Source organism: Acomys minous (genome assembly GCF_964271855.1).
Source record: "Acomys minous genome assembly, chromosome: 13".
Lineage (NCBI taxonomy): Eukaryota > Metazoa > Chordata > Mammalia > Rodentia > Muridae > Acomys > Acomys minous.
In genome coordinates this window covers 111,815,583-111,828,703 of record NC_140495.1, presented here as the reverse complement: position 1 = coordinate 111,828,703, position 13,121 = coordinate 111,815,583, and the positions used below count along the sequence as shown (strand labels likewise).

The window sequence follows — 13,121 nt, the reverse complement described above, 5'->3', positions numbered from 1 at the left end:
TGCTGGAGGTGGAATTGACTGGCGTTCCCATCACCTAGTCTTGGTCAGGGTGTCCCCCCCTTGCTCGGAAGTGGCCCTTGGAGTGCTAAGTTCATGCTACTTCTGAGTCCTTTTGGTGCTTTTCAGTCAAGTATACTACCCTGGATAGAAGCCTTCTCCAATCCTGGACGTGTTACCCCATACAATATAACGGGGTGCTGCTGCTGGTCACGTAGGGGCTGCTGAGCCTGCCCTCTGCAGGACTGAACCTCTGGGAAAGACAGAAGACCAGAGTCAGGAAAGTAGCAGCCCAGGGAGGACGTCTGCTGACAGGAAGCTGGCTTGGGTATTATATCACATAGGGTCCCTTTTCACCTCCTGGCCCTATTTAGAGACCCCACCCTGACGCCTTCCTGCCATGTCTCCTTGAAATGTCTTCTGGGAACAAGAAGCCCCTCTCTCAGGGAGCCTGCTTTCCCTTTCCTTCTACTTATGCCCCTCTAACTCTCCCTCACAGCTATGGGGAACCCCAAGACATTGCTCTAGGAAAATGATCTGGAAGCTGCACCCCAATGGCCCCTTGAAGCTGGGCTGGAGAACAGCCCTCCTCCCCCTGCACCTGACCCATGGGGGCCACCTCCCAGCTGGTGCAGGCCAGAGGACATAGAGCACAGTCTCCATACCTCTCCCTGATGCCACATGGTCCGGGACAGTTAAAAAGAAGGAAAGAGGCAAGGCAAACTCTCTGCTTCCGCTCCCTTCTCTTCTGGGCTTCCCAGCTTCAGAGACGTAGCTAGCATCTTGCACTGCCGCAGGAGTCAGCTCTCGGTTGGGGGTGATGGTGGCTGGGTTGGGGAGCAATGGATGATGGAGGACGGGGTGAGTGGGGGAACACATCTCAACACCCTCAAGGGCTCAGTCAGGACTGGGCGACAAGATGTGGTTAGTGAGAAGTCAAGATAATTTGTTCTGTTTGTTTTGCACACAGGGTCTCACTATGTAACCCTGGCTGTCCTGGAACTCACTGCGTAGAGCAGGCTGGACTCAAACTCAGATATCCTCCTGCCTCTCCGCCTCCCTAGCGCAAGAATTAACAGTATGTGCCACTCCGCCTGGCTCCAGGTGATCTTGAGGAAGAGGACCCAGAATCCCCAACAGGATGTGAACTGTTAAGCTTCCTTCTTTGGCATCAGTCTGTCCCAACAGTGCCCATCTACTTATGACAGGCCCTGTGGTGCATCCTTCCAGAATTAACCCACGTTGTTCTCAGAAAAGTCCTAGGATGCAGGCATGGCCACCCACCTGTGGGTGACTAGAAGTGTGGAGCAGATCCATCCGTCACAGAGGACACCTGTGACCACAGGTCCACAGGGACAGGTGCCACACAGCTGCCTCCTACAGCACTGGGACTTTTTGGCCACTTCTCAGCTGAGCCCCCTCACTTCCCTCTGAGCTCCCTCTGTCCAGCTGCCCACCCTGACCTGCCATTCAGGCCACATAGGTCCTTGCGGCTGCAGTTAAAATCCTGCTTAGACTAGGACATCTGTATGGTGCCTGGCTTCTGGGCTGCTGTTGAGCCTCAGGAGAACACCCCTCCCCAAGCCTTGGATTTTTCTCTTCTAGCATTCAGGACCACCACAGGCATCATGTGGAAAAAGCCAGGGCTAGAGCAGATGTGTTCAGAAGGGCTCAGCTGTACAGGCATACACAGACACGTGGGGGGAGGAGGGCACGCGTCTGTCCAGGCCTCTGTGGTGTAGAGGGGGAGTCAGCTGACACCCCTGGTCAGCAAACAGGACAACCAGCCAGAGATCCTGGCACGCAGCTCGCTTTCCCTGTCTGCCCTGTGCTCACAGACCCACTGGACACGCCAAACCCATCATGGGATTCCACGTGTTTATTAACATGCAGCAGGGCCAGAGGCTGCCAGGTCAAGGCACGCTCACTCCCAATGCCCACTCCCCAAAAGCCGAGTGCCCCAGGCCCTCCCAGCCTCAGACTCTGCAGGTAAGGTGGTATGGTGGGCCGGTGTGACGGAGGGTGACGTTGCTCCCTGGAGGGAGGTGGAGGACAAGGCAGATCTGGGGAACAAAAATGAGGAGAGGATGAGGTCTAAGATGGTGCCCGACTCCCTGCTTGACTCAGCCAGGCCCCGGCAGGCACTCGGAGAAGCACACAGCACCGCTCTCCCCTTCCTAAGGGCTACCTTTTCCAGCATGTTCATCTTGAACACAGAGTCCTGGGAGCCCTGGGCCTGAAAAGCCTCAGTCAGCTTTACTTGCAAAGTCACCTTTGGTCCTGGGAGGAAAAAAAAAATGTGGCTCAGGACCCTGCACTTTTCGGGGTTGGGGTGGGGGGTGGGGCACATGTCCCATAGTCTCTCCCGTGCCACCCCATCAACTCTCAGAACGGGGACACAGTATCAAGCGCCTCTCACCTGTCCATGTCAAGGCCACGTGTCCACCCTCCATGCCTCACCTGTTGCACGCGAGCTGCTGAGGAGGGCCAGGAGGAGGCAGAGATGCATCGAAGACTCCATAGTGGCCACCTCACTTCTCCGAAGGCAGGAGAGATGATGCGGCTTCCCTTTGCCCCGGGACCTGAGCACCAGTGTTGGGGGCACCGAGAGAACACGGCGACTGGACTTTCCAGTCCTCCCAGAGTGAGAGAGGGCCTCTCGCCGACTGACTCCTAGGTGGTTTGGAGGAGGGCACCCCGCCGCCCCCCACACTGTTTGCTTCGGATCTCCAGGATAAGATGCTTGAGAGAGAAGTGGGAACACGGGGGGGGGGGGAGGGGGGAGGGGGAGGGGGGTGGGGGGGAGGGGGGGGCTCCTGCAGGTGTCTGAGCCCCACCTAAGTCCCGGTCCTTCAGTGGCTCTTGAACGATTAATGATTAACTGTCCTTAGCTGTCACCGCTGTTGCCAGGGAAGGGCTGGAATGTGGGTCCCCAGGGAGGGGTGGATCCCCAGGGAGGGGTGGATCCCCAGGGAGGGGTGGACGGGGCCTCACTCCTCCCCTAGCCAAGCAGTGTCCTGACGCCCCAGCCTCGGTGGCTTTCCAGGCAGTGAGGACCTTCCATTTTTCTTCCATCTTTGAAGTTTTGTTTCTATCTTAGGTGGGCGAGTGCTGTGCTTGCGTGTGTGTGTGTGTGTGTGTGTGTGTGTGTGTGTGTGTGTGTGTGTACACTACGTGTGTGCGACCCTCACAGAGGTCATCATCAGATCCCCTGAACCTGAGTTACAGATGGTTGTAAGCTACTGTGTGGGTGCTGGGAATCGAACTCATGTCCTTTGGAAGAGCTACAAGAGCTCTTAGGCCCTAGGCAATCTCTCTAGCCACTATGCCAGACCGTTTACGTGGGTGTTGGAGATAGAACTCAGGTCCTTGTGCTGTACAGCAAACACTTTACCAATAAGCTCAACCATAATAATCCTTTTTTTTTTTTTTGTTCAAGACATGGTTTCTCTGCATAGCCTTGGCTGTCCTGGAACCTGCTCTGTAGATCAGGCTAGCCCCAAACTTAGAGAAATCCTCTTGCCTCTGCATCTGGAGTGCTGGGATTAAAGGTGTGCACCACCACCACCACCCGGCTTCAATAATATTCCTTAACATTTATTATTTTTTTTAATGCGCACTGGTGTTTTGCTTTCACATGCGCCTGTGTGAGGGCATCAGATCTCCCGGAAGAGGAGTCACAGACAGCTGTGAGATGCCATGTGGGTGCTGGGAATCGAACCTGGGTCCTCTGGAAGAACAGCCAGTGCAGCCAGTGCTCTTGACCGCTGAGCCGTCTTTCCAGCCCCTCAATAATATTCTTTAACGGTACCTGTGTGTGGTAGGTGCTGACCACACTGCCCCCCCGCCCCCCCCCCCCCCCCCGGATATAGGAACACCCTTCACAGAGGTAGCTGAGCCATGGGTGGAATGGGAGTGATGGACAGCCTCCACCTTGGAGAGGTTCTGTGCGTCACTCGAGCGCATACATGTGAAACACTGATAGTGCCGAAGGAGCCGAGCCGTTGGACTGTGAATCAGCGCCAACCCTGCTTAGCAGAGAAAACTGAGGATCTCAGAAAAACAGGCTGTGTACTTAGCTCAGCAGTCGAGGGCTTTGCCTTTGGGCTCGGTTCCCAACAAGAGGCAGTGGGACGGAGGGACAGAGGGATGATCACACAGGGCCAGGTGCTCTGCTCCTTGGGGATGGCGGGACCATTTCTATCCTGCCATAGGGGGTGTCCTCTAGAACCTTCACCCCTTCCTCCCCACTCAAATCCCTCCTTCCACAAACATCAAGCTCTTTGGGCCCCGACTCTTCCCCGCTGAGGGAGCCCTTTGCTTTGCTGGATGCTGACCACCAGAGTCCTCGCCCCCCCCCCTTTCTCCCTTCAAGGCTGGTGGTGATGTCATTCCTTGGTCCACTCGGGAAGGGTGAAGGCCACAGTCTCCCTCCACTTGTCTCTGCGGTACTGTGGGCCTCATAGCTAAGCAGACACTGACCAAAGTCCGGTCTCTGAAACTCACCAGGTGCATCTTGGGCAGGGCAGGCCCCGGTGCCAGGCTCTTTTGCTCTCATCTGGAAAACAAAACAAACAAACAAACAAACAAACAAAAAACAAGATGGCGTTGCTGACCTCATCATTTCTCGCAGGTGAGACACTGATAAACACAGAGGTGCTTGGCCAGCAGAAGTCCTGAGGATCCTGTGGCTGGTCCTTCTGCCACCGGCTCAGACAAAATCACCTCTTGTGGCTGTAAGAAGTCATCTCCGGCCAGGCGTGGTGGTTTCTGCCTGTAACCTCGGCAGTCAAGCAGCAGAGGCAGAAAGATGGTCACCAACTGGGGCCAGGCTGGAATTCATGATGAGCTCTAGGTCAGCCAAGACAAGACACCAAGACCATGTCTCAAAAAGCAAAACAACTTAATAGCCGTGCATGGTAGCACATGCCCGTTTTCCCAGCATGCGGGAGGTGCGGGAGGGAAGATCACAGGTTCAAGGTCACCCTCAGCTACATAGCAAAACCAAGGTTGATTTGGAGCATAGGACATCTTGTCTCAAAACAACAGAAAGGGGGAGGGAGAGGGAAAGGGAGAGGGAGAGGGAGAGGGAGAGGGAGAGGGAGAGGGAGAGGGAGAGGGAGAGGGAGAGAGAGAGAGAGAGAGAGAGAGAGAGAGAGAGAGAGAGAGAGAGAGAGAATATTATTAAGCCAAGTAAGGCAAAACAAAAACATTTTTAAAAATAAATTAGTGATACGGCTGGAGAGGTTGAGGACACTGGAAGCTCTCCCAGAGGACTAGGGTTTAATTCCCAGCACCCACAAGATGGCTCACAGCAGCCTGTGACTCCAGTTCCAGGCCCTCCGTGGGAACTGCCTAAAGGTGCTGCACACACTCGTGCAAGCAAAACAGCCACGCACGTTAAAAGAAACTGAGAGGCTGTCAGCCTCTAGCTATCTCTGGTTCCTCCCCTCCAGATGCCTGGGTCTTCTGTGAGTTGTGACCAAAGCGGTGTGTGTGCACAAGCACTGGCTGAAGTTTGTTCTAAGAAAGTGTTGCCCTTGGCACTACTGGCACATCAGCCTGGACGATTCTTCGACTTGGAAGTTGTTCTAAGCCACACAGACAGCCTGCAGCGTCACCAGCCTCCTACTGTCACCACTCTGGGGGATGAATAGCTCCCGGAGGAGGCACAGGGAAAGGCTGTCTGTCTTGGTTCCCTCATCCTGCAGGCCACACTGTCTATGTCACAGGCTGCTCAGTTCTGAGCCATCAGTCTTTGGCCCAACTACGTGAACTCATTAATCTCCCATTAATTGATCTAATGGGCAATTGGCCTCTTCTCCCTTTCTTTCCTGATCCAGCCCTGCCTAAGGGTGTAGGCACCAGTCACGTCAGACCAAGAATCATCTGTGTGAGTCTCAGTGGCCACAGCTCCTGGCCGCCTACCCTGAAGAGCTCAGGGCTCTCCCTACCCCGAAGAGCTCAGGGCTCTCCCTACCCCGAAGAGCTCAGGGCTCTCCCTACCCCGAAGAGCTCAGGGCTCTCTCTACCCACTTCCCTCAGGGAGCGACAGTCCTGCTTCCAATGGAGCCTGGAGACTCATGTTTCCTAGGCTGCTGGGGGTGTGAGCCCACTGCAAGTTCTCTCCACTGAGCCACACCCCGGATACTGGCAAAGTAGCACCGCCACTGACTGACTGTCTCCTGTGTGATGGGGAGTTCACGGTATAGGAGGCCTTCAAATAAACCAGCTTGTGGGGGGAGCTCTCTCTTCAGGAGCCCCTGTGGAGCTGATGTTCAAGCTAAGGCTTGCTTTAGGCAGGGAACAGGTGAAATCTCAGATGAGGGGCTCGACTTTGAGCCCCACAACTGAGACCTTCAACAAGAATGGGAGGCAGAGCTTCTAGAAGGAGGTCCACATTCTATAGGGGATCCACATTCTATATAAAGTCTATAGGAGCCCACAATCTATGGGGAATCCACGATCTATAGGGGATCCACGTTTTATAGGGGATCCATGCTCTATAGGGGATCCACACTCTATAGGTATCTACACTCTATAGGTGATCCATACTCTATAGGGGTAGATGCAGCTTTGAAGCCGAGGCAGCTGCTGGGCTGGGATGATAGGGAGGCATAGGGAGGACAGAAGTCCCCATAGACTGGACATGTGATCCAGTCCCAGGCTTCCCTCCTGTCTCTTCCCTGTATTTGCCTCGGCTGTCCCCACAGCCCGTCCTATCATCTCCTACATCTGAAAGCAGCTGTCCGTGTGCCATGGGCCACATGCGGGCTGCCCACTTCGCTGCTCTTTCACCTGGTCTTGGGACAGCTCCACCCAGGGTAGAAAGTGTGACCATGTGTGAGTAAGGGGTGTGGAGCTGGCTGACGCCAGAGACACAGGAATGTGAGTGTGCCTCCTCCCAGCGCCCAGGCCCGTCCAGCACTCTGTCCAGTCCCTCTAGAACATGGACATTGGCTCAGAGCCTGCAGGCTACTCCGTACAAGCCCTTCCTTCTGCAGGGGCTGGGTCAGGAGGCTGGCTGGGTACTCCACCCAGACCCTTCCCACGTCCCCAGATCCCACCCCTTTGGTGGAACCCAGGTACCTAGCTCCATGACACAGCTGCGGTCTCCCATTATCAGGGCACCCCTGCGGGGTGGGGCAGCTCCATTTGCTTAAGGCTTAGTTCAGAGTAGCCTCGGCCCCCATGACGTCAAACCTGACCCCTTATAAGATGAAGGGTCCCCAGCCTACGGTCCCTGAGCAACCTCCTAGCTGTGACATGGCTCAGCTGACCAGTGGCCTCTGCTCCACTTTCGGCTTCCTCTGCTGCCTCCTCTTCCTTCCAGCTTCTTGGGAGGCAGGTAAGATGCCCAGAGAGGTAAAGGGGTCACTGCTTTGTGGGGGTTGTAGAAACCATGAAGAGCTTGTTTCTGGGACTGGGCTACCAGTCACAGAAATGAAGGCAAGTGACTCAGATGGCCATGAAGGGCTGCCTAGTGTGTTCACGACATACTGGAGGGACTCTTGGTTCATGCTGTTTCTTTTAAGGCACAGTCTGAGGGGCTACACCTGCCCAGAGCCTCAAGCTTGCATAAAGACACTATGTGGGCTGCTAGCTCTAAGGGACCAGGGGAGGGAGCTGGCATACACTGGGCACTTGTGTAAGGAGCTCACTGATGCTCAGGGTACTTCGTTATCTCCTTAACATCCCTCAGAGGGTCAACGGTATCCCTCTTCCAGGTGAGGAATGACACTTGGGGGGCTAAGGGACCCTGCTCAAAGTCACACAGCTGGGTGGAGGGTGGAGGGCAGCAAGTTCTGTGAGCCGAGAGCATGGAGTAGGCTTCAGAGGACTCCATGCAGACCAGACCTGGCTCCTCCACTTGACTCAGCCATTTGGCTCGCTTGCCGACGGTAAAGCCGGAAGGATGCTGCCAGCCAGTGCCAGTGGCTGGGGTACTACCCGCTCTGCACCAGGCATAGTTCCGGGGACTTTATCCATGTTAATACATTAAACCCTCATGGCAGCTCAGTGAGGCTCTGTCCCCATCTGATAGTGGGAAACATCCCAAAGCCTGGATACCACAGATGCTAGGGGCGGAGGTGGCTCAGCTAAGTTCACTTAGTTAACAGACGCTGCTGAGACAGCACGAGGGAGCAGAGATGCCAAACCCAGGGGGCACTGTGGGGGGGGGGACCTAGGCGTCTACAGGAGGGTCTTCATCACGTAGACAAAAAGGCAGAACTCCCACATCTCTAACGGATGTGAGACTCCAAACTCTGTTTCCTCAGGTATAAAACTGGGAGGAGAGAGGACAGTTCTTGGGGAAAATAAAGGAGGAGTGTAGGAAACCCCCAACAAATGTTACCGCCGCTTTGCCAAAGGGTGGCCACTTCCTCTGCAAGATTCCAGTTTCATATTTGGAAAAATAAGGGAGACCGGCAGCTTCTAAGAGCCTGGTGAGGCCTGAAAGCACAATCAGGAAAGAATATCTTTGTGAAGAAATCAAGGGCCTGGCCTACAGTGTTACCTTCCTTCCTTCCTTCCTTTCTTCCTTTCTCTTTTCTTTTCTTTCTTTCATTCTTTTTCTGTTTTTGTTTGTTTGGGTTTGCTGTTTTGTTGTTGTTGTTTTTGAGACAGGGTTTCTCTGTGTAGCCCTGGCTGTCCTAGACTTACTCTGTAGACCAGGCTGGCCTCGAACTCACAGCGACCCACCTGCCTCTGCCTCCCGAGTGCTGGGATTACAGGCGTGCGCCACCACGCCAGTGTTAGCGCTCTGTAACTATAATAAAATACCTGAGATTATTGACCTATGCAGACAAGCTGTGTCCTGGGGTGTAGTTTTCGACGATGGCGTCCATGGCATTTGGCCCTGGTGCCGCCCACCTAGATGGGAGTGTGTGACAGGGTGAGGCGCTTCACTGATCAGTCAAGAACAGAGAAAGGAGCTGGCATCCTAACGGTCTCTTCAAGTGCATGCTCCACCCGCTAAAGGTCCCATTCCCCGCCCCAGTCGTGCCAAACTGGGACTAAGCATTTAACTCCGTTGGGAGCCGGTCTGGATCTACACTCCGGCTCCTGGAAAATGGAGCTCCTAATAAGTGAGAGGAAAATGCTGTTAAGGAAAGCAGAGAGTAGAGCAACAGTGAGGCCGCCTCCTGGTACCTGGAAACAGCTTTCCCACGGGATGTGGGCTTCTCTAGTCTCCTCACTCCTTGTTGTCCGCTCTTCCACGGGTTTCTCTCTGGGACTGAATTCCTGCTCATCAGAGGAAAGGGTGGAGGTGGGGGGAGCGGATCTCAGTTTCCCGGGATGGGGATTGGGTCACAGGTCCTGGGTGCCACCTTGAGCCAGCAGTGCGGACAATCTCAGTATGTCGCTCTACTCCTGGCAGTCTCCTGGCTCTCAGTATTCTGGTCAGAACTGGAGATACATCCTCTGTCCCTATCTAGTTTTTTTTGGTTTATTTGTTTGGTTGGGTTTTTTTTTTTTTTTTCATTGACTTGAGGCCCATATCTGTCCACCGATAGGGCTGTTTTCCTTCATTTTCCTTCACACCCTGTCCCTAAACAGAACTCCTCCCAGAATCCAGCTGCCTCGCTTACCACTGTCAGGACCCACAGGGAGAGATCCTTTCCTGTCAAGAGAGTCACCCTCTTCTACTCCCCGACATGTGTACAAAGAAGGGGACCCAGTCAGGGTAGACTGCACAGACTGAGCTGCTGTCTCGACCTCCCCCCACTCAGACTGACTTTCCTCACCAGGATGAAAGTTTCCCATCTTTCTGGGCCCTCTTCCTTCCTCCTCTCAGAACCTCTCTCACTGGGAAGTTCTGCCCGGAGCCTGCCTCAGTTTCTCACTGTCACATTGTGGACAGAACTGGGATGTTTACAGAAAGACGAAGATCCTGACATGGGTCCCTTTTCCTCTCAGCTCTTTTAAGCAAAGGGGGTTCTAGTCCACGAGTTTATTACCCCTAAAGGAATACCCGACGGCAAAGTGCCAGCCAGCCCTGCTCTCGGAACCTTAAGATTGGATAGGTGTGGTGGGAAGCAGGTGTTGACAGGCACACAAGCAAGGGGAAGGCAAAAAAAAGGTATAAATAAAGATGTTTTTGATTGGCAGTGTGTCAGGCAACGAGAGGGCCACAAGAGTCCAAGCAATGCCCACAGGGTACGTGGGAGAGACCCCATCAACCAATGAGAGATGGCTCTAGATCTTATCTGCTTAGAGGAATGGGGGAAGAGGCCAGAAGGAAAGTTGAGGAATGGATGTGGGAACAGGGAGAGGCCCCTTCTTGCTGAAGCCCCACAGTTTAAGCAAAAGTTCAGGGGTGAGAAGTGAGAGGTGAGAACGGGGCTTGAGCAGTGTGGTATTCTAATGAGCGGCCCTGAGGAGACAGCCATGCCCCAGGATGGCCACTGCAGAGGCCGGCAAGACGTCAGGGAAGTTTCTCATCTCCTCTCTCTGTCTCTCTCCCCGACAGGTGCTAATACATTTCAGGAACTTCAGAAGACTGGCGAGACTTCAATATTTGATCATTTACTCCCCCTTACTCCCGGCTTCACTCACAGAGCTCCCTCTGACCACGCAGATCCGAACTCAGGACAGCGGCCTCCAGCCGCCCCCAACTCTACGGCAACCCAGGAGCCCAAGAAACGGTGCAACACCGTACGTCTTGCCAAAACAACCCACAAACCTATAGACAACTCCAAAGCCACAGACTCCCAAAACACCACTGTTCGTCGTGAAATGCCTCCTACTGTGGAAAAGAGCACCAGCCGCCAAAGACAAGACCCGATGATCCGCAACGGACGCTCAGCGGGTGACCCCAAGTCCACTAACACAGAGAAAGGATCTGAGAGAAAACATTCAACCTCAGCACCAAGGAGAACTTGTCAGTCCACAACAAGCAAAACCAGATCGACGAGGAATTCGGGTACCCCAGCGAGTCCTGTGGAGACCAGCAGCAAGGTAAGGACCACCTCACAGAAGGCCACCACTACCCCCCATGACTCGGAACTCAGTAAGAGAAGCACTTCTTCCTCAGTAAAACCCACAGAAGCCCCAAGGACCTCGTACAGGACTCCAAGCACCCCAGGAAAAGCAGGAGCTGAAGACCACAGGACTCTGTCCCCAGACAATGCTGTACAAATGACTACGGAGCACAATGAGAGAGAGAGTCTACCAACCAGTGGGAAAACCACAGCAGCCCAAGCAACGCCCACAGAGCACAGTGGAGAAACCACATCAGCTAACAAGAGTACCACGGGAGCCACAGTGATGCCCATAGAACACCACACAGTGGCCAATGAAAACACAACCCACGTCTCAGCAAAGTCTACAGACAACTCAGAAGAGGCCGCATCAACCACCAGGAAACCCACGGAAGTCCCCACATCAGCCACCAGGAGACCCACGGAAGTACCCACATCAGCCACTAGGAGACCCACAGAAGTCCCCGCATCAACCACCAGGAAATCCACGGAAGTCTCTGAAAGCTCCACAGTATTCTGGATGAAAACCACACCAGCCACAAAGACCATAAAGGCCACAGGAAACCCAGAGAAAACAGCAACAGTCTCAGTGACCCCACCACCTCTGGTCAAGTCCACGGAGCACAAGGCTACGACTCCTTCCCTTCATTTCCCCAAAACCGAGACCACGCGCCAGGGACTCGTCGGCTCTTCGACATCTGGAATGGTCCTGAGACCCAGCACTTCAGAGGCTCATTACCCCCAGGAGAACACGCACAGCTCACCCGGAGGCCTCCTGGATGCTGGGGCGAGGGGGGAGAGCAATCCGTTCCCTGCGTGGGCCATCGTTGTCGTGGTCCTCATGGCTGTCATCCTCCTCCTGATTTTACTTGGCCTGATCCTTTTGGTAAGGGCCGCGGGGCAGGGGGGTGGGGGGGGAGAGAAGGAGAACAGAGGGAGTAATGAGCTGCAGGTGGGGGGTGAAAGCAAGGGGAGAGTGACTAATCCGTAATACGTGAACGAGATAGAAGGCTGGGGATGAGAGGGAAGAGGTGAAGAGATAAATTAGAAGTTGGTCACAGTCTTGGGTGTGAAGGTGGGGATATGAGGCAAGGTGGACCGGGCAGAAGCGGGTTGTAGATGGGATTGTTTGTTTGTTTGTTTTGTTTTGACACAGGGTTTCTCTGTGTAGCCTTGGCTGTCCTGGACTCACTTTGTAGACCAGGCTGGCCTCGAACGCAGAGCGATCTGCCTGCCTCTGCCTCCCGAGTGCTGGGGTTAAAGGCGTGCGCCACCACCGCCCCGGCATAGATGGGATCTTGGACTGTGATTTGGACCCAGGTCTGGAATACGGACCCAAGCTTACACAGAGTCTTGGACAAGGAGAAGGGCCAAGGCACAGGATCAGAGAGAAAAGGCCCCCTACCCCCAGGGGTGGCTGAGGAACTCAAACAAACAGGTGGCCATGTTCTTACTCCTTCCTCTGTTGTCTCAGGTCTCCTGTGCATCACGTGGCCGCCACGTTCTGACCGAGGACGCAGAGGACACGGACCCCGAGGACAAAGTGGGCCGCAATTCCTACCCAGTCTACCTGATGGAGCAGCAGAATTTGAAACCAAACCAGATCCCCTCCCCTCCGTGATCCTGAGACCTGCACCCCCAGCTCTCCCATGCCTCCAGCTGTAGCAAGGGGAGCAAAACGGACGGATAAGAGCTGTGGTCCCCGTCGGCCATGTTCTTAACGGACAAGTTGAGGAGTGAGGAGGCGGTAAGGGTGACAGATGTACAGTTGGAGGAATGAGAAGAATGAATGAACAATGCCAGCGCTCTCCATAGAAAGTGGTGGTGTGAGAATAAGGCATTTAAATAGGCTGCCGGGGCGGGGCCAGTGCCGGCCCCGCCCCCCAAGTTCTGAGTGGGCGTGTCTAAGCGAGGCACAGGCAGCCCAGAAGGCAACACGCCAACGGTGAGGTAGTACCCTGGGAGGCAGGAGGAGCGAAGACAGATGCCCAGGTTTAAAAACTGATTTATAGTAATTCTCTCCACCCCCACTTTAAAATGCACACACTTCTGAATTTCCAAGACACTAGATCTTATTTTTTATTAATTTTTAAAAAAGGGCCCAAGAATAAAGGAAGATTGAAGTTTTTTCTTTTTTTC

The 13,121-nt window shown here is 54.3% G+C and overlaps 2 protein-coding genes across 3 annotated transcripts; one reads left to right on the top strand and one right to left on the bottom strand.

Moving 5' to 3' along the window:
* Positions 1-1,861: 1,861 nt before the first annotated feature.
* On the bottom strand, positions 1,862-2,731 carry SFTA2 (surfactant associated 2). The gene is made up of 3 exons (XM_084753953.1): positions 2,458-2,731; positions 2,186-2,277; positions 1,862-2,060 (listed from the first exon to the last, which is right to left on the bottom strand). The coding sequence occupies exons 1-3, from the start codon at positions 2,516-2,518 to the stop codon at positions 1,974-1,976; spliced, it is 240 nt and encodes a 79-aa protein (XP_084610079.1). The 5' UTR covers positions 2,519-2,731; the 3' UTR covers positions 1,862-1,973.
* A 4,190-nt stretch (positions 2,732-6,921) lies between these two features.
* On the top strand, positions 6,922-12,629 carry MUCL3 (mucin like 3). Of its 2 annotated transcripts, none has more exons than XM_084753844.1 (3): positions 6,922-7,082; positions 10,472-11,868; positions 12,457-12,629. In XM_084753844.1, the coding sequence occupies exons 1-3, from the start codon at positions 6,947-6,949 to the stop codon at positions 12,601-12,603; spliced, it is 1,680 nt and encodes a 559-aa protein (XP_084609970.1). In that variant the 5' UTR covers positions 6,922-6,946; the 3' UTR covers positions 12,604-12,629. The 2 variants fall into 2 exon arrangements, with proteins under 2 accessions (XP_084609970.1, XP_084609969.1); XM_084753843.1 differs by having other exon boundaries at positions 6,954-7,345.
* The last annotated feature ends 492 nt before the right edge of the window (positions 12,630-13,121 follow it).